This window comes from Chionomys nivalis, chromosome 3 (assembly GCF_950005125.1).
Source record: "Chionomys nivalis chromosome 3, mChiNiv1.1, whole genome shotgun sequence".
NCBI classification, from domain to species: Eukaryota; Metazoa; Chordata; class Mammalia; order Rodentia; family Cricetidae; genus Chionomys; species Chionomys nivalis.
Window position 1 is genome coordinate 12,964,227 of NC_080088.1, and position 25,579 is coordinate 12,989,805.

Below are 25,579 nucleotides of genomic sequence, written 5' to 3' on the forward strand. Positions count from 1 at the left end.
GAAAAATAAAGAGTTGGCAACAGAGACCTTCCTGCAGGGAGACTCTCCTCTGGTTCGCTCTCAGCTATGAGCAGGTCCAGGTTCTATCCTCTGCTGCTCTTCTCTTTTCCACATGCACATGAATGGATTGGGAGGAACTCTTCCATTCCCAAGTAGTTCAGCTTAGCTTCTGTCTTCCGAAGGCTCAAGAGGAAGCAGGAAGCATTAGGCTAGGTTCAGCAAGTCCAGCTTCTCCGGGAACAAGCCCACTGAGATGATGGCAACAAAATCCTGTTTCTCAAAAGGGAAACCTGACACAGACACTCTCTAGAATTCATGCTAGACCTGATATTAGAGATCTGTTTGACTATAGACCTCACTCCCCAAAAATCTGGTTTGGGGTATTATTGAAGACTGTTAGCTATGGAAGAAATTCTAGGATGAAATTTTAAAAATGAAAGATTTATTAATTTTCAGTAGAAATAAAATATTCAATAAAATATACACTAAGTCAAATTTCTGAATTTTTCCTTATGGAAGATTCATTGGGAAAGCAATTAACTGTCAATCAATAATTTTTTTTTTTGCAGAAATGGGGTAACTCAAACGTAAGTTGGTAACAATTTTTATGATTATAGATCTTGTCACAGAACATAAGACAATGTAAAGCTTCTGATTAATAAATTATGTGTTTTATAATGAATAATTTCTGAATGCCATGTAGATCTGTGAGTGGAAACAGTCTGGGATTCTTCTGTCCAGTGGCCCGAGGCCTTTATCTGTGCCCTCCCTACTTTCTGATACACATTGCACCCAGTGTCCTAACTCCCCACTCCCTCTTAGACAGAAATAAATACCGTGGACTCAACTATTAGCCAAAATAGCTTAACATTTTTAATTTGAAGATATGCTTTCTGTGGCTTAGATTCCAAAAGATGCAATTTACACCCCTCTCTGATCAACACATTTATCTGGGTTATTAGAACCATGCGCTTGTTCCACACAGAGAGGACAAAGAATTGTGTTTTAGAACGGAAAAGTAAACACAGATGGCACTATATTTCAGGCAGTTAAAACTGATTCTGTCAAAAATAGAAACTTCTTAGTAAATCTCTTGCTAAACAATACTTCGGGGGGGAAAAAAACCTTTAAAGTGTTTTTCCCAGTGGAAGAAGGAGGATACATTTTCAGGATTTCCAGTCATTGTTTCACATTTGAAAAGAGCTCTCAACTCCACCCAAGTTTTTCTTCTGTTATTTTGTAGTGGAGGAATGGGAGTGGGGAGTCAATTCTAAGAATGCTCACAAGAGTTCTTTCATGCACAGATTTCCCAATATTTCTGGTTTGGAATTCAAAAACTGCACTTCCTCTCTTTTAAGCATCTGGGCACATTTGGTTAAATAATTTGGACCGGCTTAATAGAAAGTTAAACTTTTATATTAGCAGAAAAGTAGGAAAGAAGAATGCAATTGCAATAATAGAATATATCTTGAATAATTTTATAAATTGATTCTGCGTCATGGTTTATTTTCAAAATAAAGATGTTGGCTTAGTTTTAAATAAACTTTAAAAGCAATGAGGAAGAACTTGGAAGATAACTTATGGCATTCTGTAATGTCTATAAACAGGTTAAGGGAGGTCTATGGGGCCTTCTTCCTGGGGCTCCCTCTGCTACTGCAGCAATCATAGGTGAGGGGAGAGAGACTCATTGCTTTTTTAAAAACTTGTTCTGTGTGTGTGAGAGACAGAAGGGGGGGACGAGACAGAGAGAGAGAGAGAGAGAGAGAGAGAGAGAGAGAGAGAGAGAGAGAGAATGCAGTGAGATGTTTAGAGAAAGCTTCACAAATAGCAGTTGATAAGAGATTTGAAGGAAGGGCAGCATGTTTACACAAATGGACAGTGAAGGAAGGGAAATGCCTTCCAGACACAGAGACTCCTGCACATACAGCCAAAGATAGAAGCAAGGAAATGATCTCTTGTTCAAAGTTGCTGGGGCAGGGGCTGGGGGGTGGGTAAGAGTTTATCTTGGATTCAAAGATAGAAAAATGTGGGTCCAATAAAAGATGAATTCTTATTAATAGACTCCTATTGGCTATGTCTCCTCAAATTAAGATGAAATAATTCCATATTCCACAGTAAAAGTCTACATCTGACTTTACGTAGTGTGGACAGAGTCTTAGATAGCACTAAGAACACAAAGAGCAAGATAATCTCCATCATTCCTAAATGAAGATAAATGTAAGAGTACTCCATTGATGAAAGATCAGAATGTATACTCTGAGCCTGGGCAGTATGTGGGACACTTTGGATAAACTATATGATAATTTTTCTATATTTAAGAGATTTCTGATAATATGAGCAATGACTTGAAGTTTAAAAGGCTCTCTATGCTTTAAAAAATACTGAAAATTTGGTTTAATTTGAGAAATAAGGAGTTTCCCATCAGATTTATTCGCACACATCATTCAGCAACTCTCCTACAGAGAAAGCGGGGCAGACACTATGATGGATAGGCAAAGAGGTGAAGAGGTGACAGCACTCAGGCTGCTGATCAAATCCAGCTGGCATTCCCTAGAAGTGAGTCCAGGGCAAAGCTGTGGTTTGTAGAGTGGCAGAATCTAAGAGAACACAGGGTGGGGGGGTGAGGGGGGGTTCCCAGTCACTATTTACTGTGATCCACTGTAGCAAACTAAAAACTAAAATTTTGTTACTGAAAATAACGACACCCTGCCATGCCAGAAAATTATTGTACAATCTTAAATGTGTGCAATCTTAAATGTGAGCCAGACTGTTGGGAGGCAGTGTGAGCCAACCATCAGATGTAGGACTTAAATCTCTAACTCAAAAATAGGAATTTGCTTTGTCAGTCTGCAACTGTAAGACCAGTCCCAAACACATCATCTAATAGCAATAATAATAATATAATGGAGATCCTGGTAGGATTCGGTTTCTTTTCTTCTCAATGAAATGTGAAATATGTATTACCCACAGTTTTACAAAGACAGCCAATAAATGCCACGACTGTGGTTTTAGAGCCATGCTATGCTTGAGAGCAAGAGGAAGTTAACAAATAAAGGTTTTACATTTTCAAATGGCATTTGTGGTCCTGTGATCACTAAGTAGTTGAGGATGTTAATTAAACTCAGGAGACTTGTGCATCTGTTAAGAACAGATGAAAAAGTGAAATAAAATGATCTTAGTTTCAGAAATAAGAAAAATAACTCTGAAAAGTAAGCACTGAGCAAATCGAAGTTTCTGAGGGTTCTAGTTTGTTTTCTGTTCCTGTGATTAACCCCACAATCAAAGCACAATTGCGGAGGAAAGGGTTGATTTGGCTTACACAGTCTGTCATAGAGGGAAGTGAAGACAGGAATCTGGAGGCAGGTAGTGCAACAGAGACGGTAAAGGAATGGCTTTGCTGCCCATCGCTTGTTCAGCTTGCCCTCTTATACAACCCCACAACACCAGTCCAGAAGTGGCACCATTCCCAGTGGGCTTGACCTTCCCACATCAAGCACTGATCTATAAAATGCCCTACAGAGGTGCCTATGGCGTCACTCTGTTGGGGGCAATTCTTCTTTAAAGCTCCCTTTTTCTAGGTGATGCTACTATTTGTTGAGTTGATAAAAAAAATTACTAATGAAGACAGTGAGTCTTCATTTTTGTTTTAATAATAACACCATGATGAACAACAACAACAAAAGATAATGTTAAAATAAGATGAACATAACTGAAAATATAACAATATCAAAAAAGAAAGTAGATGTCTTCCAGAAGACATGATCATATGTTTGGGATTATTTTATTAACAGGAAATGTGAATGCATTAATAAATGAAACTTTTCAGTCAAATTTATTATCTACTCAAGTTGCCTTTGTATATGAAATCTACTTATCATAAACATAATTTGCTTTAAGAAAAAATAAGTGAGGTTTCAAGGACACAGTGCCAATAAATTATTTCTACAAATGCACTCCCAGCTACCAGTGACCTGCACCATGCTCTAGTATGAAAGTCTGGCAGAACCAAAGAAAAGCAGGCTTCACTTTGACTTGAGGGTGCCCTGAAGGCTTCTTGAAGAGGAGTTATTGTGAAATAAACCTCGGAGCTGGGAGTGTTGCCCAGCTGCTAGAGAGCTTGACTAACATGGACAAGAGCCTCACTTGGATCTACAGTCCTGCCCAATCCAAATGTGGTGGTACATTCCTGTAGGGCCAGGCTTTGGAAGGTGGAGGCAGAGTGGTCAGGAGTTCAAAGCCACCTTCAGCTATGAGAAGTTGAGGGCCACCCTACCTTCAGAACACTCTGTCATAAGTAAATAAATCTCAAAAGTGAAAGGAACTGATACAAATATATTCCACATTGTTAAAATATACATAAAACTAAGGACAGAAGGGAAATTTTGATTGATAGATTATCTTTATGAGGTCAAATTACTTTGCCATAATACCCATACTTAGTGGTAGGAAATTGATGCCTCCCTTTAAAGCCAATGGTAGACAAGCCTGTTGGTCACTGTGGCCACTTGACATTGTACCCGAAATCTTAATCTGTGTGACCTACAGATGCTATAAAAAAGATAAAATGATTAGAAAGACAAAAGCTGTCACCATTTTTAAATGATGTGACTGTCCGTATGAAGACTTTCTAAACTAACAAGAAAATTTCACAATCTGTGCACCGAAGTCAGTGGACTGCTAAACGCCAGGAACACATATTAGGAATCATAATGTGTATATAAACAAATATCCCAGACTGCCCTGGGACTGTAAGAGAGATGAGTTAAAGCTCAGCAGCAGAGTACTTGCCTTGCACACGGAATGTCCTGCCTTCCATTCCATCATTCCTACTACACCATTCCCCCCACACCCGCACACAATAGACTCAAAGTAAATAGTAAGCAACTCCATATATGCTTGACATTTCCCGAGCAACACAAACACATAAAAGATCAATATTATTATTTATTTTTGTGTCACTGTGGCCAAAACACCTGATTGCATGGCTACCTTACTTGAACAGAATCTCTGGATTAGGAGAGTGTGTGTGGCAAGAGATCTTCACTGCTCATTGGCAGGAAGCAGAGGAGACAGGAGGGAGTCAAGGATAACACACCTTCAAGGACCTCTTTCTAGTGGTCACCTTCCTCCAGCTAGGTCCCTCCTCAAATTCCCAGAACTTGCCAAAGCAGCACCATCAACTTGGTACCTAGGCTCTAATGCATGTGCCTATGAGGACGTTTCTTATTCAGACCACATCCAGATGAGTGGGGAAGTGAGGCAGCATTCTTCTGTGGGTAGGATACTGTAGTGATGTCAATAATACTCAACTCAGCCGGTTCTTCCAGGGCTCTCTGTCAATTCCCCATCATTTCAGGCAAAATTCTTATTGAGTTTGGGAGCCTGGATCTCAGGTTTATGTGTGATAAAGATCTTAAAAAACTGGAAATGGTTTTGATAAAAGCAAGACGAACAGACATTCCCTGTAGACATGAGAGATAGGAACATTTATCATACCCCTATAATCCTGGTTACTCAGGGGCTCAAGCCAGAATGACCATGAGACCAAGGCTAGCCAGGGAAGCATAGTGAGATCCTGTGTCTAAAGGAAAATAGTGCCTGTGAAATATCTCAGTGGGTGAATGTGCTGCCTGAACAAGGTTGACAACCTGAGTTTGAGGCCCACAACCCATGGTGGAAAGAGAGAATTAACTCCTTAGAGTTGTCCTTTAATCTCCATACATGCTACATAACACACACATGGCTACCATCTATCTCTCTCTCTCTCTCCCTCTCTCTCTCTCTCTCTCTCTCTCTCTCTCTCTCTCTCTCTCTCACACACACACACACACACACAAATAATAATAGTAAATAATAATAGCAATTATAATAATAAAATTCACTTATTAAAAACAAATGGAGTGTTATTAGTGATGGAAAAATCAAAAGAATGAAGGGCTTAGAAGTTTTCTGGTCTCAATTTAATAAACTGGAGAAGCATCACTGACAACAACAGGGAAGAGGGAGGCTAGAGATCAACTGACCCCATGAACAAACATCAGAGAGGAGGAGCGCATCGCTGTCCACCCAATCAGCTGCTCTTCCCAGGCTATGACACAAATGTAGGCATTTACAGGCTTTTCAAATGGGCAGAGAGCAACTTCATAATTTATGCTTTCAAACACTGTAAGGAAGGGTGCTAGTGTTTCTAGTGTTTTCCCTAGGAAGAAACGAAAATTTTGAGAATATGATGTGTTGAATGTGATTTAAATGACCCAGGGTGCATGCACATACATACATGTGTAATCCTCATATGTATGTGTCCTTTAAGTTAAAATAGACTTAATTTATTGTGTAAAAATCATAGGAATTTAATATAAACAGCACTTGGAGTTTCTGATTTTGCTCTTAAGCTCGCAATGAGCAGTGCCTCACTACCTCATGTGGTGACAGCGGCCAACAAGCACAGCTCCTGGTCAGGCCACCATCACAGCAGAAGCACCTGGTGCTGGACAAGGCACTGACCCAGCACTTCCTTTATCTTTTGTGTTAGCCATTTTCATTACTGTAGCAAAAACCTGGATACATCCCACACAGTAAGAGAAAAGGCTTACCGTGATCTAGACTTTCAGAGGTTCCCATTCCAAAGTTACTTCTCTGCTTGCTTTGAGCCCAAGGCAGCACTGTACATTACTAGAGTGTGTAGGCAAGAGACCTGTTGCCTCATGGTACCCAGGAAGGAAAGAGAGAGTTCTGGGTCACAGTATTGCTGCCAAGGGCACATGCCCAACTTCCATTTATTGAATCTTACCTCTGAAATCTCACATGTCCAATTGCATCAAACAGATGAACATAGTTTTAACACATGGGCTTTAGGGATATTCCACATCCAAACTGTAGTATCGTGCTTTCATATCCCATCATATCTTCAAAGTACCCATCTGTGTGTGTGTGTTTGTGTGTGTGTTTTTTAAGGGAGTAGGACTTTGTCTAAGATAATTTTAGCTAACTCTAGGTTAGCATAAGTCTACAGGGCTGACTTAAGATCAGCTCAGCTGAACTTGACTGTTCTATAGGATATAGGCATTCAACTTTCCATTGCCGTGATGGAGCTCCTGATGATACGAAAGTCATAAGATAGGGGTGAATGAAAATGATTCATCACTATCAGTAGGAGGACGTCAACAGTGTACTTGGGAAGGGTCCCTTTCTTGATCTCACTATCCAGATTAAAAGGTATCTTCTCTGCTACTTCTCCACCCTAATATCCTGTGCTACTATAACACTGTTCTTTGTCTACCCTATTATCCATCAGTTCCTAATGTCACTTGTTTGCCCTTCCATCTTTCCGGCCTGCAAGGGTAAGAAGTCAGCCTGCCCACCCACCATCAAAGCTCTCGGCTCTAGGGGACCGATAACATACCCTTTTAATGCGAGTCAATCCTCCATTGAAGCACGACACCTTGAGAGTTTGTGGGCACTGAATTATTAATATGCCTCATCTGGATAAATATTTATTTAGAAAACTCAAATCATAATTTAAATATGTTATTGGCTTCTGAGACTATCTTTCCATGGAATATAGATTAGGTACCATCACAGCAAAGGGAATGAGAGTCACTCATCACTCCCTAATCACACTGTTTATGATAAATTAGAATTAGATGAGAGGAACCGGAGTTGAAATGCTGATTTGATTATAATGATTTAACGTCTGTATTTCCTGGTGAGTGTGCTCTGTCAGTGAGGCAGAGGGATCCACCAGCCGTAGTCTGTTATGGCAAGGGGCTCCTATGTGTCTTTATTCCCTTCCATAATTTGGGGAGATAAAATGTTTTATTGAGAAGGAAAAAATTACACACACTTAGTGATTTTCTTTGCTTCATTGTATCTGAAGAATTCCGGCAGGCAGCTGTAGCCCAGAACAGCATCTCCCAGCTGTTTCTCAACTCCTGAATGTTAGGAAGAACACAATTCATAACTAATGAAAATTTCAGCAGGCAAGGATAACCTCATAAAGTCTAATAGGATTCCATCTTGAAGTACGGCGGGTGGAAGTCTGGGCTATTTAACCCATGGAATCTCTGCAACTCAAGACAAACAGAATTTGTGCTTTCTATATGATTGTAATGGAAAGGGGCAGAAAGAAGTAGACCTTGGCTGTAACAAGAGGAATCCTTGTGCTTGTACACATCCCACAAAACTACAGAAAACATCACAAAGTACTTCAACCATATTTCTGTACACATTTGCACTGGCAAGAGGTCAGCAGAACAGTATCTCTCTATGTTACATTTTGCAAAAACAATAACTACCTGGAGTTGCAGAGCACCAATTCTAAAATGTTAAAATGCATTCTTCCTCCACAGATGTCAGGAATAGCACAAGATCAGCCTCCGAGATATTACACACAAAAAATTCTAGTGTTCATACATTTTTATTTTTCTAGGATTATTTTTGATAAAAATGTATTAATTGCACAAGTTTGTAGAGTCCAGTGATGGACAAAGGCAGAAGACATGCAGTGGTCAGACCCAGCTTACCTTTACCCATCCACCTTCCACTTCCCAAACTATATAATTACTCCTCTATACGAAAAAAAAAGGTATTTTTTTAGAGCTTCAACATACAAATGTCATGTTTTTGTTTCTGGCTTAATTTGCTTAATGCCCCCAAGTTCTAGCTATTTTTCTACATATGACAGCATTCTATTCTTTTCTGTTGCTAAACAGTGAATATCATTATTTATTCCTCATCCGTCCATCCACCCATCCATTCATTGCTAGGAAACTAGACTGATTTCACATCTTAGCCACAGCTAATGATTAGAACTAATTTAAGCACATGCTTTATATTTAAACTCTCTAAGTTTTTATCTCAAAGAAGAATATCCATTCTTACACTAACTGGAGAGTACTCACCATTTGCAAGGTAAAACTGAACAGCAAACATTTTTGGAGGGTGCTTGTACTTCATAATGGCTGTAATTAAGTGAAGTTTAGAAGAAAGATCAGGAATGTCTGACTTCAGAAAAAATGTCTTTGGAATTTTCTTAGTTTTCATAATCTCATTGATCATCCTTTGAAAATGGTTAAAAGGGGGAATAATGGGAATAATTTGCCTTTTTTGTCATAACAGTGCTAGACTTTATTTATATATGAAAACAATCAGGAAAAAATTGTGCATTTTTTTGTTAGTAAACTTTTCAGGCTTTGTAAATATCTGGACTAAGAGAGAAAAGAAAACAAGTACAAACCAAAATGACTTCCCTGAGGTCATTCAGAATTCTGGAGGCTGTGCAGGCTGCCACTCCAGGTAAGGGCTTTCCGTGGCCCTCTGGACTACCAAGATCTGCTACAGCCACCTCCTGACACTGGAGCATTTCAGCCACAGAGAGCACCCTCGACCTTCATGGGAAGCAATCCTCTCTTTCCATCAAATGTGGTTATAATCTGCTGACTGGAAGGCAGTTCAGTAAGTGCTGCATCCTTCAGGTCAGTGAAAGTCACGCATCCTACGTCTACATGCCTGCCATGTTACCATACGCTGACCAGGGAGTTAGAACACAGAGTCAGAAGCAGAAAGAAGTCTAAATAAAGATACATTAATCTTATTTATGAAAAAGAAATAGCCAAAGCCAAGAGGTAAAGATTTGCTCCACAAATAGATTTATTATAGAATTCTGATTTCCTTTTCAAACTTTAATTTACAGTGGTCTGGCGTTTATTTTGAACAATTCTGGCTCTTCTCTATTGGGACACGAATGATTAATGTCCGCAATAGCATTCTGGCGGCTGTGCATTTCTGCAGTATGATCATGTTGATCTATAGATGCAAGTGTGCCTTTGCATGTAGCAGTTAGAATTGCCCGGATCAGGCTTTTCAAAGATTGCACTAATTAGCAGTTCTCTCAATAGAAGTCAGTGCTAATAAAACTTACAGGTGTGTTAAGGACAATGATTTGCCTTGAAGATGTTATATATATTCTATGATCATAGCAGTCCCCAGACGGAAACCATTTCCAGTGGTAGTAAATAAGAGTCAGATTGTATGCCAAATCAAAGCTATTGATTATTCCAAGGACTGAGATTTATCAAGACTAAAACAATTTTTTTTCATTCATCTTGTTGGCTTTGTAATGACTTTGTACAGTCAACATATTACACATGTCATAAAGTATGTGCCATGTTTATGGTAACTTTTTCCTTTCTTTTCATTTTTTTTTCTTTTTCTTTCTTTCCTTTTTTTGTCTCCTTACTTTCCACTGTAAACCTTAGTTCTGATTCTGGGCAAGATGGAGGAAAACATACTCTGCCCCATGTCGACACCAAAACCATCTCTCCACCCTGGACAAGGTATGTGCAGCAGCTACTTCAGGGCTATGGATCCTTGGCAAATTCAAGCCAAATCCAAAGTTCTTTGTAACTGGCTATGCCTTTGCCAGGTTTCTTCCTCTGTTTAATCTATTATGGACCAAACATAGCCTTGACAAGTAAGTGGACCTCAGGACCATACAGAACTGCAGGAGGAGCTCTCTATCTCTAGCCGGGCAAGCAAAGTCTCTTGGCACTCAGGTCCTGACACATTCTGTAATATTTTTCTTCTCTCTAATTCCTTGTACCCAAGACCCTGGGTTATCCTTCAAACACTGAAGCAGCAGCAGGTACACTAACAACAATAAGATCCAGCAGGATTCAAAACTAAGACAAGTGTAATGTAGACCTGACTTTCTGATCAGAATGATACCGGAAGAGAAGAGTAGGATGCATCTCCAGTCTTTAAGGATTACGTCTCAATCTCTTCCCAATTAATGCTCCTTCTCCCTTTCTTCTTCCCTCCCTCTCTCACTTTCCTCCTACATATGAGCCCATTGTGGATATATTGAAAGAGTTGGGTAAATAAAGCACATTTTTTGGCAAGAGATCCAAAAGGGGTTATCTCAAGGAAGCAGAAAATACTATGAAGATCATGACAATGGAGAAACTAAAAAAGGAGTCCCTATAATTATATATGAACTCCTGAACAAATGCCTAGTCCCCTCAGCCAGGGAATTGACAACAGACAAAAATAAAGATACCACCTAAGTCAAATGGAGTGAACCAATAAGTTTATTAGAGCTACTTACAGGAATAGGAATGAGGGGTTACTTAGGGAGCAAAAGTGACTTAAAAGCAGTTGCATCACTGAAATGCTAATGTACAGCATGGGTGCTGGTTCATGGAAGAGAAGGAGGGGCTTAGTAAATCTGGTCAGTCTCAGGAATTCCTGAAACTTCTGAGTTATTGACACCCTGAGTTTTAAGGACTGTCATCTTAGAATGTCCTGAGTCTTAAAGAGATTCCCTGCAGTATAGAACATTGCAACTTAGAGGAAATTGCTATACAATAACTGCTATTCACAGAAGCGGGATCTATTCTCTCAATGGGACCTAAATGATTACATTTTCTAACAGAATTCTGTCTCATGACATGGACTTAATAAAGTCCAAGATACAAATTTACCATTACCCAATATACAGAATCCTAAGAAAAGGACATCTCACAAGGAAGAATACAAAAAAAAAACCATGACAGGGATGTTGGGGTTATCTGCCAGAAAATGCAGAGAAGATACTGAAAATGTGATATAAAGGGGAAAATACTATTTGCAATTAGTGAGGAGACTCAATCTTTTAAAGTGCTAAAAATACAATGAACAGAATAAAAAAAATTAGAACAAAAGGTACAGCCACCATTTTTAAATAAATTCTCTAGATGTGCTCTGTGACAAAATAGAGATGTCATAGTAAAGAATATGCACACCTAAACACAAACCAATAGAAGTCATCTAGCCAGATAATTCCCACACAAAAAGAAGAAACATTGAAAAACAAATGAGCCAAGCCTCAGGTGCCTGCAGAGTCACATCTCACATGAATGTGTCATCATACTCACTGAGGAAAATGGGGCCAGTGTGACACACTGAAGCAACGTCCAGCTTGGTGAAAGACTCCATACTCAAAAATCTCTGCCAATTCCAAATAGGAAAAACCCAAATAAACTTATACCCAAGCAAAGCAGAATTCTACAAGATTTTCAAAGAACTAATACCAGTATTCCTCAAGTTGTTCCACACAATAGAAACAGAAAGAACATTGCCAAACTTTTTTACAAGGCCACAATTACTCTGATATACAAACCACACAAAAACATTAATAAGAAACAGAATTACAGACAAATCTTTCTCATGAACATTGATGCAAAAATTGTCAGTAAAATACTGGCAAATAGAATCCAAGAACATATCAAAAAAACCATCCACCATGACCAAGTAGGCTTCATCTCAGATTTGCAGAGATGGTTTAGCATACATAAATCTGTCAATGTAATCCACCATATAAACAAACTGAAAAAAAAACCCACATGATCATCTCATTAGATACTTGAAAATGCCTTTGACAAAACACAACATTCCTTCATGATAAAGGACTTGGAGAGAGCAGGGATATGAGGAACATACCTAAACATAATAAAGGTAGTATACAGCAAGTCAACAGACAACATCAAATTAAATGGAGAGAAACTCAAAGAGATTCCATTGAAATCAGAAACAAGACAAGGTTGTCCACTCTCTCCGTATTTATTCAATATAGCACTTGAGGTTCTAGCTAGAGTAATAAGACAACAAAGGGACATCAAGGGGATGCAAATCAGAAAAGAAGTCAAACCTTCACTATTTGCTGATGATATAACAGTTTACAGAAGTGACCCCAAAAATTCTACCAAGGAGCTTTTAAACTTATAAACCCCTTCAGTCATGTAGCAGGATACAAGATAAAAAAAAAATCAGTATCCCTCCTTTATATAGATGATAAATGGGTAGAGAAAGAAATCAGAAAAACAAACTAAAACCTAAGGAAAATACTTTGAAAGAACACTACTATAGGGGATCTATGGTTTGAATACTTTTTTGATGCCTTTATTTAAATTGTACTACTATTATTAAAAACTCAGGAGTCGGATATTCAGCTAAAAAACTGATAGATCAAGAAAGTATTGGAGGAACAATCAGCTTACTCTCTCTCTCTCCAAGCTTCTCCAATCAAAAGGGCTGATGAATCTTTCTAAGCCCATCCCTACTCTTTCCTTTTCCTCTCTATTGTATCCTGGATCCTTCAAAATCTCTATGGTTAACCCCTAGTCAGCTGGTGATTGATTCTGCTCCAATTCAAAGCTAGTTTTATTTATTTATTTATTTATTTATTTATTTATTTATTTTTATTGAAAAATTTTCTGCCTCCTCCCTGCCTCCCACTCCTCTCTCCCTCTCCCCATTCCTCTTCCCCTCCCATCACTTCATTCCCCCTCTCTCTCCTGTCTGAAAAGCAGTCTGGATTCCCTGCCCTGTGGGAAGTCTAAGCCCCCCCCCCCCACGTCTATCCAGGTCCAGGAAGGTGAGCATCCAAACAAGCTAGGCTCCTACAAAGCCAGTTCATGCAGTAAGATCAAAACCCAGTGCCATTTTCCTTGGCTTCTCATCAGCCCTCATTGTCCGCCATGTTCAGTGAGTCCGGTTTTATCCCATGCTTATTTAGTCCCAGTCCAGCTGGCCTTGGTGAGCTCCCAATAGATCAGCCCCACTGTCACAGTGGGTGGGTGCACCCCTCGCTGTCCTGACTTCCTTGCTCATGTTCTCCCTCCTTCTATTCCTCATTTGGACTTTGGGAGCTCAGTCCGGTGCTCCAGTGTAGGTCTCTGTATCTATCTCCATCCATCGCCAGATGAAGGTTCTATGGTAATATGCAAGATATTCATCAGTATGGCTATAGGATAGGGCCATTTCAGGTTCCCTCTCCTCAGTTGCCCAAGGAACTAACTGGGGACATCTCCCTGGACACCTGGGAGCCCCTCTAGAGTCAAGTCTCTTGCCAACCCTAAGATGGCTCCCTTAATTAGGATATATACTTCCCTGCTCCCATATCCACCCTTCCTTTATCCCAACCATCCCATTCCCCCAAGCTCCCTCCATCTTCCCCTTCTCACTTTTCTCTCCCCATTTCCCCTTACCCCCATCCCACCCCACCCCCAAGTTCCCAGTTTTTGCCTGGCAATCTTGTCTACTTCCCATATCCAGGAGGATGACTATATGTTTTTCTTTGGGTTCACTTTCTTATTTAGCTTCTCTAGGATCACAAATTATAGGCTCAATGTCCTTTATTTATGGATAGAAACCAATTATGAGTGAGTACATCCCATGTTCATCTTTTTGGGTCAGGGTTACCTCACTCAGGATAGTGTTTTCTATTTCCATCCATTTGCCTGCAAAATTCAAGATGTCATTGTTTTTTACTGCTGAGTAGTACTCTAATATGTATATATTCCACACTTTCTTCATCCATTCTTCCATTGAAGGGCATTTAGGTTGTTTCCAGGTTCTGGCTATTACAAATAATGCTGTCAAGGCTAGTTTTATTAACAGTCTCTGAGTATCACAGAGAGATCAAATATCTCACAACATTTCTCCTTTTGTCTAAATAAAAAGGAAGGCATTTTGCCCCTATTACAGTAAAACTATGTTTTGTACTTGTCAATTTAGAAGAAATTTCCCTATGACTTATCTTGTCTTGATGAGTCCATGGTTACATTACAGGCACAATATCTAATGCAGCAAAGGAGGAGAGTTGATGACAGGGTTTCCCGTTAAAGTGATAACCAAACTCATTCAAAATGCAGATAAGACTGTCTTCTAGCACCCTTAAGAGCTCCCACTAAAAAGCAACAGTTTTATTAATCTGTAAAGTAATATACTGAAATTCACAATCTTTAGGTTAAAATGGAATGGCACTGATAATGAATAATTTTCACTTCCAACTTAACTTAAAAGCATGTAGCCGTACACTTCTGAGCCAGTCTTCTTTCCAGAGAGGTATTACCGGGAGAGGTCTGCCCTGAATTTCATCAGGTCTGTCCTTAGGGCAGCGGTTCTGGACTGAGCAAAGAGGAAAGGAGTAAAGGAGCTGATAAGGCCATCCATCTCTCCCTGTTTTCTGACTTCTGATGCAGCATGATTAGCTACCTCATTTCTTACTTGCCTCTATGCCTTCCCCACTATGATGGGCTGTGCCCTCAAGCCATGGGCCAAAATAAACTCTTCAATTGCTTTAGTCAGCAATTTTGTCATAGCAGTGAAAGGAAGTAACTCAGACATGTTTATATGCCAAGAACAAAGGACTGAAAAGGAAGAAGAAATAGATGGAAGAAACTACGCGAACTGTAAAATTATAGGTTTAACTCCAGAAATACTAATGGTTATGTTAACAGTCTAAACATCCCAAATAAAAGACAACAAATAAATTTTTAAAAAGGCAAAATACCAGCCCAAATCTATGCTGTCTATATGAAGCTAATCTGAATTATAATGATTTAAATTTTTTAAAAAAATATCAAGAGGATTGAGAGTGATACACCATGGAACCAGTAATTGAAAGAAAGTGCTGTGACTACATTAACTTAGGCAAAATGATGTTCAGAGCACAGGGTATTACCAAAGATAAATTAGGATGTTGCATAATGATGCAGTAGTCAATTAATCAGGATATGTGACCATCCTAAGTGTACATGCAGCTAATAATAAAGACCAAAAGTTCATGAAACCGAAACTGGAAAAGCTGGGATGTGCAAAAGACAAGTCTGTACTTAGGATGGGCCCCTTCTCAGAAGACAGAATTCCTAGAATAAAAAAACAGTAAGATTTAGAAGACTTGACCTACATTGTGGAACTAATTGATATGGGCAGAACATTCGAGTCAACAGAAGCAAGTTTTCTGCAAGTGCTGTCATTAAATGTGTGTTCAGATAGACCAAATCCGTGGCCACACACTTCAAATTGAAAAAGGATGACATGCACAATTTGTCAATAACATAAATATTCTGGAAATCAGGAAACAAAAAAAGTAAGAGGAAATTTGATGAAGGAAATACTTGGGGCCGTGGGTATGCCAATCAGCCTACCTACAAAATTAACACATGGTTCAAGAAGAAAACATAAGGCCAAAAAAATAAAAGCTTTAAACTGAACATAAAAAATAAGGAATGATGCTTACACAGTGTTTGAAAAATACATAGCAAAAAAGCTTATATTAGGAAATGAATTCTTTGACTAAATAATCTTCTTCCATCTTTGGAAGTCAGGGAAAGACAAAGAAAATAAACACAAAACAAAAACCAATGAGCATGAAGATAAAAGAACAGTAGGAAAAGCAATCCTTTGAAAATATCAATAGAATTGACAAGCTTCTAGGAACAGTGGAAAAGTGAAGGAGAGACATAAATTACCAGTGTTAGGAAAGAGTAAAATATGTCAAAGTTTTTACTCCTGCAGTTAGGATAAATAATCATAAAATGGAGAAACGTCATGCTGCAAAATGTACTTAAATCAAGGGATACATATTTCAATTATTTCTTGTTCTTAACAATTTTCTGTTCATCCAGACAGTAAGTAATCCTTTAATCCCTTTCTCCATATATTTCAACCGGTTTGTTCTCTCAGTTCTTTCCATTTGCATGCCAGCTGAGATACCACTACTTGACTGGAAACTCCTAAGAGGAGCTACATACTATATTCATTTTTATATCTCTTTTTTCATTATATGACCCAGTTCAAGTGTGATAAAAGACCATCCACTTAATAGACACTTACAGACTTTTTAAATTACAGACATTTACAAATCTTCCCTTATAAAATCCCAAAAGAAAGAGCTATGGAGACCAACAAAGTTAGGTCCCTTCCTGACATTATAATATCAGTAAGTGGTCAAATTCATTTACTCTCCTAACTCTCAATTTCATCTTACTTAAGAGGAGATCATAATATGAACTTGAAAGATCCTGTAAAGTCTGCACAGTGGCAGCGCCTGACTTTGGAGCTGTGTGGATCCATAGATGGTGGGTGTTGTCACCCATAGCATATTTTTATTGAAAAGTACAGACTTATGCCTAATAAGGGTGGCTCCCCAACTGTGTTCACCCAAGACCTGTGAAGATGAGTCACTGAGTTTTTAGTGGGAAACCATAGAATTTGTGTTCATTTTATTTCCTCACTATAAAATGTGTAATTCTCTGTGTTATAATGAACATGTATAATATTATAATACATGCACATCAGTTACACATGGAAACATCTTGAAGTTGTACATAAAAAGTGTTTCCTGTATAAGATTAATGAATATAAAGTAAAAGAAAGGGATTCACCAATGGACTCTGGGTAAGATATACCAAGATGTATCACAGCAGTGAAATTAGATGGCTTTAAAGGAAAAACTAAAAATCCAAAAATATCTAAAGCAACAGTTCTCAACCGATGAGATTTTGCCCCTATCATGGACAAACGTCTTTAAAAAATATTTAAGAATAGTGGTGTCACTGACATTCAGTAGGTTGAAGTCAGACATGCTGCTAAACATTCTCTAACACATGGGCCAGTGTTCACAACAAAGAATGATTTGGTTCAAAATGTCAGTAGTGGCAAGACTGAGAAACCCTGACCTGTACTAGGACATGTCTAAGGTTCGTAGTAGCTCTGTTGTGTAGATGGAAAAAAAAAAAAAAATTCTGAGCTTTTTTTTAATAGATAGTTCAACAAACTTACAAAGAATAGACAACAATAATTTACTCTAAACTAAAATGTCACTTTCATGGGGCATTGAAATGCTGATAATGATGCCGATTAATTAGTTAATTAATTATTTTGGTTATACAAGACAGGGTCTCTCTGTATAACAGTCCTGGTTATCCAAGAGCTCTCTTTGTAGATCAGGCTGGCTTCAGACTCACAGAGATACACTTGTCTCTGCCTCCGAGTGCTGAAATTAAAAGCATGCACCACCATGCCTTGCTGAAATGCTTGATGATTATAAGACTCATAGTATAAGAACCATATGTCCTATGTTGGCGTAAATCTACTCATGAGGAATATCTAACAGTTGCTTATATTTGACCAAAATGTCACTCTTGGGAGTTACTGAAATGCATGTTATCATATGTTCTATTAACAAATTGCCTTGTAATAGCGTAAACAGAGAAGAAGATGGAACTGTTACATTTGACAGGTAAATAAAAAGAAGTGCCTGGACCCATTTTGTTAGCCCACAAGACATAGTACTTTAAAAATTTCAAAAGAGAATAAATGCTGAACTACCCACTGCCCACCAAGGACACCAGGCTTCCCAGGGTGTATTACTATGGGAGAGTCTTTAATGAAAAAAAAAATCATGATTCCTTTTTTTTTTGTAAATTAAAAGCAGAAATGTGCAGTTTGGACACTGGATTTTATAAGCAGCAAATGAAAAACCTCATGTTTTGAAATCATCTTCCAAGGGGGAAAAAACCAACCTAGCTATACTGAGGTTTATGTTGGCCTACATGTGACTAATTATCTCTCTAGAACATAATTTTGTATTGCTATTATTTTTCCCTGTGTAGCCTTAGCTGTCTTGGAACTTTCTTCATAGACCAGACTGGCCTGAAACTCAGAGATTCCCCCTGCCTCTGCCTCTATCCCTGCCTCTGCCTCTGTTTCTGCCTCTGTCCCTGCTCCTGCCCCTGCCTCTGCCCCTGCCTCTGTCTCTGCCTCTGCAATGCTGAGATTAAAGGCATATGCCACCACCTCCAGCTCTCTCTATTACATTTTCATTTCAATTGAATGTTATACTGGTAGATCATAGATAATACCAGGACAACTTATATCTCTGCCATTCTACTCCAGCTCAAAATCTGAACACTTCCTATCATTTTCTGTATGAGCCAGGACCTCAGTAAGTAACTGAGATCTTTGGAAGTTGACTCTGTACATCCACAATTCATTGGAAACCCCATGTAGTAATAGTTGAAATACTGAATTTACATGCTTTTTGGAAAGGGAGCCCATAAGTAACATGAAATCAAATACTGATAATTAAATTTCATGGTGAAAACAAGTAAAAATGGCTTTAGTAAATTTATTAAGAGAGAATGTTTTGTGGAAGGTCTTATTGCTATTTGGGAGGGAAGACTGCGACATTCAAACGAAGACATACTAATCATTGGCAAGCTTTCCAAACTATGTTCATAAATTTTTAAAAAATTCATTAAATTAAAAAAAATTCTCTTGGCTCTTTTTCTTGTAGCCTAAATATTTAAAAGAAGAGAGCGCTCACATAGAATCAAGAGACTCCTAAATTCATGCATTTCTGTATGGAGGAAAAATAGGGTTCTCAAGGGAAACTTACCCTGGAACGATTTTTCCAAAGCCAGTATAATCTGTTCTGCTTTTCAGATTATGCCATTAGGTACTCCAACACCCAGGTGTCTCAATTAATCAGTGGTCTGATTTAAAGACCTAGAAAACCATGTAAGTTATTTTTTTCCTGCAAAACATCACTTACTTCAAGTAATGCTTTCAAGTCAGTTTCCACATATAAGGATAAAAAAGCATTTATTAAATGTATCTATTTCTTAAATTATATGCAAGATTCTTCAGTGTTTTTGCATTCCTAAACACCAGTCTTCATTGTGTTTATTCAGCAAAAACTAAATCAAAACTTTTTCAGATTTAAGTTAAGTTCCCAATGGGTGATATTCATGGAACTCTACTGGGAGTGTCTTCTAAAAGTGCATTTTCCCAAGACTTAATCTAGACATTCAGACACAGAAGGTAAAATGTGGGCTGAGCAGATCTGTTGCCACCACCTCTTCTCACAGGAAAATCCTAGAACAAATTGTCCTGGGAACATGCCAGTTTAAATAAACCGTATCCCAAATCATTTCATTTCAGAGTCATAGTAATCTACTTCGTTATCAAATATGACACATAATTAAACAGTGATTTCATAAGCCATAGATTTCCAACTAAGTAGACTGACCCTGAAGAGCTATCATAAATCACTATAGCAACTATATTGAAGAGTACTGAAAGTGAAATACAAAGATTCATTTCTCTTTGGTCAAAGTAGTTGAATAAAGTAAGGAGAGCAATGAATTCTCATAACCTCTGGGGAAAAAAAGAGCTGAATTTATAAAACATTGTCTCTACTAAACTGAGGGTCATAAAATGGTGATGTCATTAGAATCTGCCCGTTGGTTCCTACAGGATTAAACGAGTCCAGAATAAGAGCTGGTACTCAGCCACTGTTACTACCACATGGTCTTTTGCACAGCAAGCTTCAAGCATACCTACTAATACATGATGGGTGTTACGGTTTAAATCTAAGATGTTCCCTGCAAACTTTTGCTTTGAATTATCATTCCTTGGCTTGTGGCACTAATTTGAAGGTTTTAAAAACTTCAGGAAAAGAACTTGGCTGGCAGGAGTAGATTAACAGAGGCGAGCCTTAAAGGATATGATCATTTCTATTTCTGATTTGTTTTCTCTATTTCCTGCCTATCGTGATGTAAGGATTAGGAGCTGCATGCTTTTGTGGCCACAGACAGAGCCGCTCCCACTATCATGCATTCTCCGCCTTGACATACTAAACTCTGTCTACAAAAATAAACCTTTCCTTTTTTTGAGATGTAACGTAATTTAGTCATGGTAACAAGAAAGCAACACATCTACTGAGTAAGTTGAGAATTGATACTAGAGTAACTAATACTCAAGGGCTACTTCGGTTCTTAGTGTCTTGATGCCACAAAGTTCATGTTTCTACTGGATTTTACCCACGATTTTAATATCCTTTGAGACAGTTTCAAATCCTATGAGCTTCCTTCTAGCACCTGCCAAGTTACTTTCGGAGGTAGATATTACTGTTGCTGTAGTAATCTGAATGGACTGAGGCTGTTGTCATATAGATCTTTCTCTTCAGGGTTTCTCTCCACCTTAAGTCTTATCTTTGCCTGTTGTATGTTGCTATGACAAAATATTGAAGAACTTAGTTCTGTGAGTATAGCAACAGCCTCCTACTTAACTCACTTGTAATGAGAGTAAAACTAGTTTCTTTTAAAGAACTAATCACCATCTTTTAAAGACATTGTGGCCTCAATACTGTTGCAGTACCATTAGTTACGTCTTTGCTGCTGTGCCAAAAAAAAAAAAACAAAAAAAAAGCATGATTAAAGCAATCTGTGGCATGAAGAGCTTATTTTGACATACAATTCCAGAAGGAGAGTTCCTAATACTGGAGCATTTGTGACAGTAGGTGGGCTGAGAGATTGCATCCATTCATATGCAAGAAGAGTGAACTAGAAGTGGAAAAACTAGAAATTCCCAGAACCTACCTCCAGTGACAAACTTTCCTTAATAAAAATTCATGTCCCAAAGGTTCCATAGCCTTGCCAATTAACACCACCACCAAGACAGCAAGTATTTCTATATAGCCCCTAGGGGGCGTTTCTCATTGAAATTATTACAAGGGGAGACCAAGGTTCTACCACATTGTGGGTGACGCTCTTCTTGGAAAGACATGTACAAATATCTGTTTACCCTATCTAGAGAACAGATGATATTACCAAAATCCAACTTTGTAACAATGAATTTATTAGAGTCAGTTACAGGAGTTTTAGTGAGAGGTTACTTGGAGAATCACAGGACTCTCAAAGGCAACTGCAACACTAAAACCCACCCCAGCATGGATGACAAACCACAAAAGCTGTAAACTTCTAGATCTCTGGAAGACATGCTGAAGGTTCAGCAGGTAAGAGATTCTCAAGGCTGTGCTTTTTGAGTCTCTTCAGCAATTCTAACTGATTATATGATCCCGAAGAGGAAAATAACCCTTGTACTTCCAGTCACTTTTAGGGACTCTCTGAGACTTACAAGTTGTTTATTTCCTGAATTGCAAGAAGTCTTCTTTAGAATTTCCTGAATCTTAGTGAGCGTCCTTCTGGGAAGGAATGTTTCAGTTCAGAGAAAATTGCTGCACAGCAAGCTGAAACTTTGTAGGACAAATCCATATCCCACTCATAACAGCTTTGTCCTCTGTGACTAAGACAGGACATGGATTTTTACAGCAATTGAGAAAGAGGTATTTTAATCATTTTTTTCAAAATCATTGTTCCATTAATCTTCAATTCCTCTTCCTTCAAATGGGCTTAAGATAATGGCATGATGTAGGGTATCCTACTTGGGAAAAAGGATTTGTGTTTACATTTACTGTGTATTTGTGTGGGTGATAGTCACTCTCATGTGTAGCTAAGTTGCTGCTGGCCATTCCAGCTAAGGGCAGCTCCAAAAATTGATAATATTCTAAAATACTGACTCCTTGCTGCTGACAAACTAAAAGCTTAAAAATAATTAAGATCAGCTAAAAGCAAATTGCACACATGATAATAGCACAATATTGTTAGTTTTTTCTTCTCCCCTTAGATAAAGATACTGTAGTCACATGAAAACGAGTTTGGAATGTTTGTAGCTAAAAATTACAATAAAACATGTAGAAATTTGTGGTACTAGTATCTGACTGATAGTTCCCTAATGTATTGTTTTCTTTAAAGAAAGCTCCCAAATTTCATAAGAGTCAGTCTTGAAACAGACCTACTATTCAGATAAGCAAGTTTCATACCTTTTAAATATCCTGCCTCAAATCTGTTCTCTCAAATTCTTCCTTTTAAAACTAATGATGTTCTAAAATGTTGGTACTTTGTGATGTGGTGTGTGTCTGTCTGTGTATGTGTTTTATTTTTATAGTCAATAGAACTGAATCTCATAAAAACACTACTTATCTTTTTTAAAAACCTAAAATCATGCTGTGTGAGTTACTTTTCTCATTGTTATAATAAAATACCTCACAGGGACAGTGTAAAGGAAGGAGGATTTCTTTTGACTCACGGCTTCATTTTTACTTATGGTTCTTCACACCATGCAGAGCACCATGGAGGTGACAGCATGTGGCACAGGGAGGAACTTCTTTACCTCACTGTGGACAGAAAAGAGAGAAAGGCACAATGTAGTCCAAGACACTGGACCCCCAGTGACTGCTCTCCTCCTGCTAGCTCCTACCTATTGAAATTTCTAGAATCTACCACAATTTGGTGACCAGGCCCCTAACACATGAGCATTTAAGAGGGGGAAACATTTCATATATTAACTATTATACAAACTATTGATTTCCTGAACCATTTACTTAATTCACATTCAATTTTAAAAACTATGAGAACACATGTTAAGAAATCTCTGCTATCTAGCCTGGATAGTAAGATCCATTTCTTTAGAAAATCCAGAATTTGCATGCTAAGTTATATTTGTTTTGTCTCTCATTACTTTCAACAACTAATATAAACTATTTTTAATTTTATTATATAGTAATATGCTATTTAATTATAAATGCAATTATAGATATTTTTATTAACTACATATAAATAATAACCATTGTGTTAAACAGGAACTAGAAACTACACTATGCACTGATGTGTGCGTGCTGACATTTGTAAGCTCTGCCAACGTACACATAAACCTTTGAGTTGTTTATTAGCGTCTTTCTGTGAAGAAAGGACAGGATAATGGGATAAGTGCTGAGGAAGGGACTTAAGAGCAGAGAATGGAATGGAATGAGAAGGTGGGCCATGTGAATGCTTTGAAGAATGCCATTGAGCATGCAGGAAATACTTCCTAAGATTCCAGGGCAGAAAATCCCATGGAGAAATTTGAATCTGAAATGATTGTGTTTTCTCGAAACACCTAGACCATTTTATAGTGGGAACAAAACTCATGATTTTATTATTAGTAGATGTGTTTGCCTAATTAAAATTTAAAGGCAGACTATGATAGGCAGTAGATTAATTTTATCATTAAATGTGCTCTGATAACATTGATCTGGGGAGGTCCTTACCTGTGCCCCAAGTCAGGTCTAGACACTGGTCCTCAAAAGCTATTAAAAAGAGGTGAATTGACAGTGGAATGCAGAAAAATAGATTTATTCAATAGTACATATAGGGAAGAGAGAAAAAGAAATGCAGCAAACCCTCAAATCCATCTTTAGGGAGTCTAAATAGAGAAAGGACCAAGATGGGCGTCTAAGCAGTCACAGTCAAGGTGTGGTCCCGACCACCTCGGGCCTGTCTTGTTTATGTTTCAGTCTCATACTGTAATGGTCTGACATGCTGTTAGAATAGTTTGAAATCTCTTTAAGGAGGACAAGTCCCCTTCTGGCTGGTACCTTCCTCCCAACATGAGACTCCTGGGGAAATTCCCAGTTCTATGGCGTCCATTGTTGTTTCTGTAATCTGATAGTTAGGTTGAGAGACACAAATGTCTCCTTAGAATACTTTCCTTTTTACAAGAATGGTTACCAAATCACCTTAAGCATTTTACATTCATTACAAAATGCATTATGTTAATATTAGCAAATATATTTGCCTAATTAAAATTTAAATACACACCACAATATATACTAGACAGCATTTTACATTTAATGTGTTCTGAATCATTTAACATGTTCTCAGATGTTTTAAGTGTTTACTTCAACAAACAATTATATGCCATTTCATGTTCAAATAATAGTTTATCTTCATCAGTATATATCAAACAGATATGTTTTTATTATGAAATTCCACTTTAAAATATAGGTAGGTACTATTTTATTATAAAATGGTGAATATCATTAAATAGTTTAAGACAAATGACTTGTCTTCTGACATGGTCTTTTAGTCAGTGTGTCCCAAGTGTCACCAGAAAGCATTGATAAGTATCCTCAAGCAGGGTGTCTAAATTTATAAACATCTAGTTTTGTGAACTGAAAAGAGATTTGTAAACATAGCATCTAGTCATCACTTGGGCAGTAAATCCCAAGTAAGCTTGGATTTATAAATGCTTTTGTTGTCCTTGGGATTTCAGGGGTTGATTTATGAGTCGGTATACAAAAATCTATTAATTTGATCAGGCACAAATCTTACTGTACAATTTCTGCTTTAGCATGTAATTTATAAATCCTGTTCAGCATGTTTTTGGTTTTTTAGATGATCAGCAATTAGAAGTGAGTCTCATGTGTTTTTACTTAAGGGGTTGAGTGAAGAACTGATTTTCTACTTGCAGTTTCAATGGGAAATAGAAACACCACCGGAGGCAGGTATGGTGATTTAGAATTGTCATCCAGCATTGGACGAGGCAAGTCAGCACAGTGGTCAGAAGACCAAATTGGACAAGATACAGGGTTTTTATCCTAACTTCAGCTGCAGTATGAGATCTCAACACAACAACAAAAATAATTAACAGAATAGAACTTTCTTTGTGTTCTGGTAGGTTAGTAAAAAATGAGCTACAAATGCCCTGATAATGCTAATGTGTCAAATTATTTCTAAGTATTCGCAAGTTTAAATTGCAATTGAACATCTTCCTAATTATATCTTCCAGTCAGTCAGCACTTGTGGCTCAGTAACCATTGGTTGTTTTCTAATCTTCAGTCAATATCCGTCACTTAATAAAAATTTGAGTTGTAATCGAGTGCCTCGCTGTCCCAGGATAGACATCCCACTGTCTATCCTGAAGGGTATGCAACTGCCCAACTCTCAGCCAATGACCTGGTCATGTGTAGAATCTGTCCTTATTTTGCCTAGAGTATAAAATGAGCTCTGTTGAGTGATACCAAGGGAAGACCACGGTCCCTGAAACAGGGCTCCTTCTTTTAAGTCTGAAATGTTTATTCATGGATGAGTAA

General features: G+C 38.0%; 1 protein-coding gene across 2 annotated transcripts in view; it reads left to right on the top strand.

Moving 5' to 3' along the window:
• Cyyr1 (cysteine and tyrosine rich 1) overlaps window positions 1-25,579 on the top strand; it is a 97,638-nt gene that overhangs the window by 6,274 nt on the left and 65,785 nt on the right. The window contains exon 3 of one of the 2 annotated variants that reach the window (XM_057765725.1): window positions 10,257-10,334. The exons of the other annotated variant lie outside the window; for it this stretch is intronic. Within the exon in view, the coding sequence (XP_057621708.1) occupies window positions 10,257-10,334 (78 nt within the window). The remainder of the gene's footprint in view (window positions 1-10,256; window positions 10,335-25,579) is intronic. 2 annotated transcript variants of the gene reach the window in all.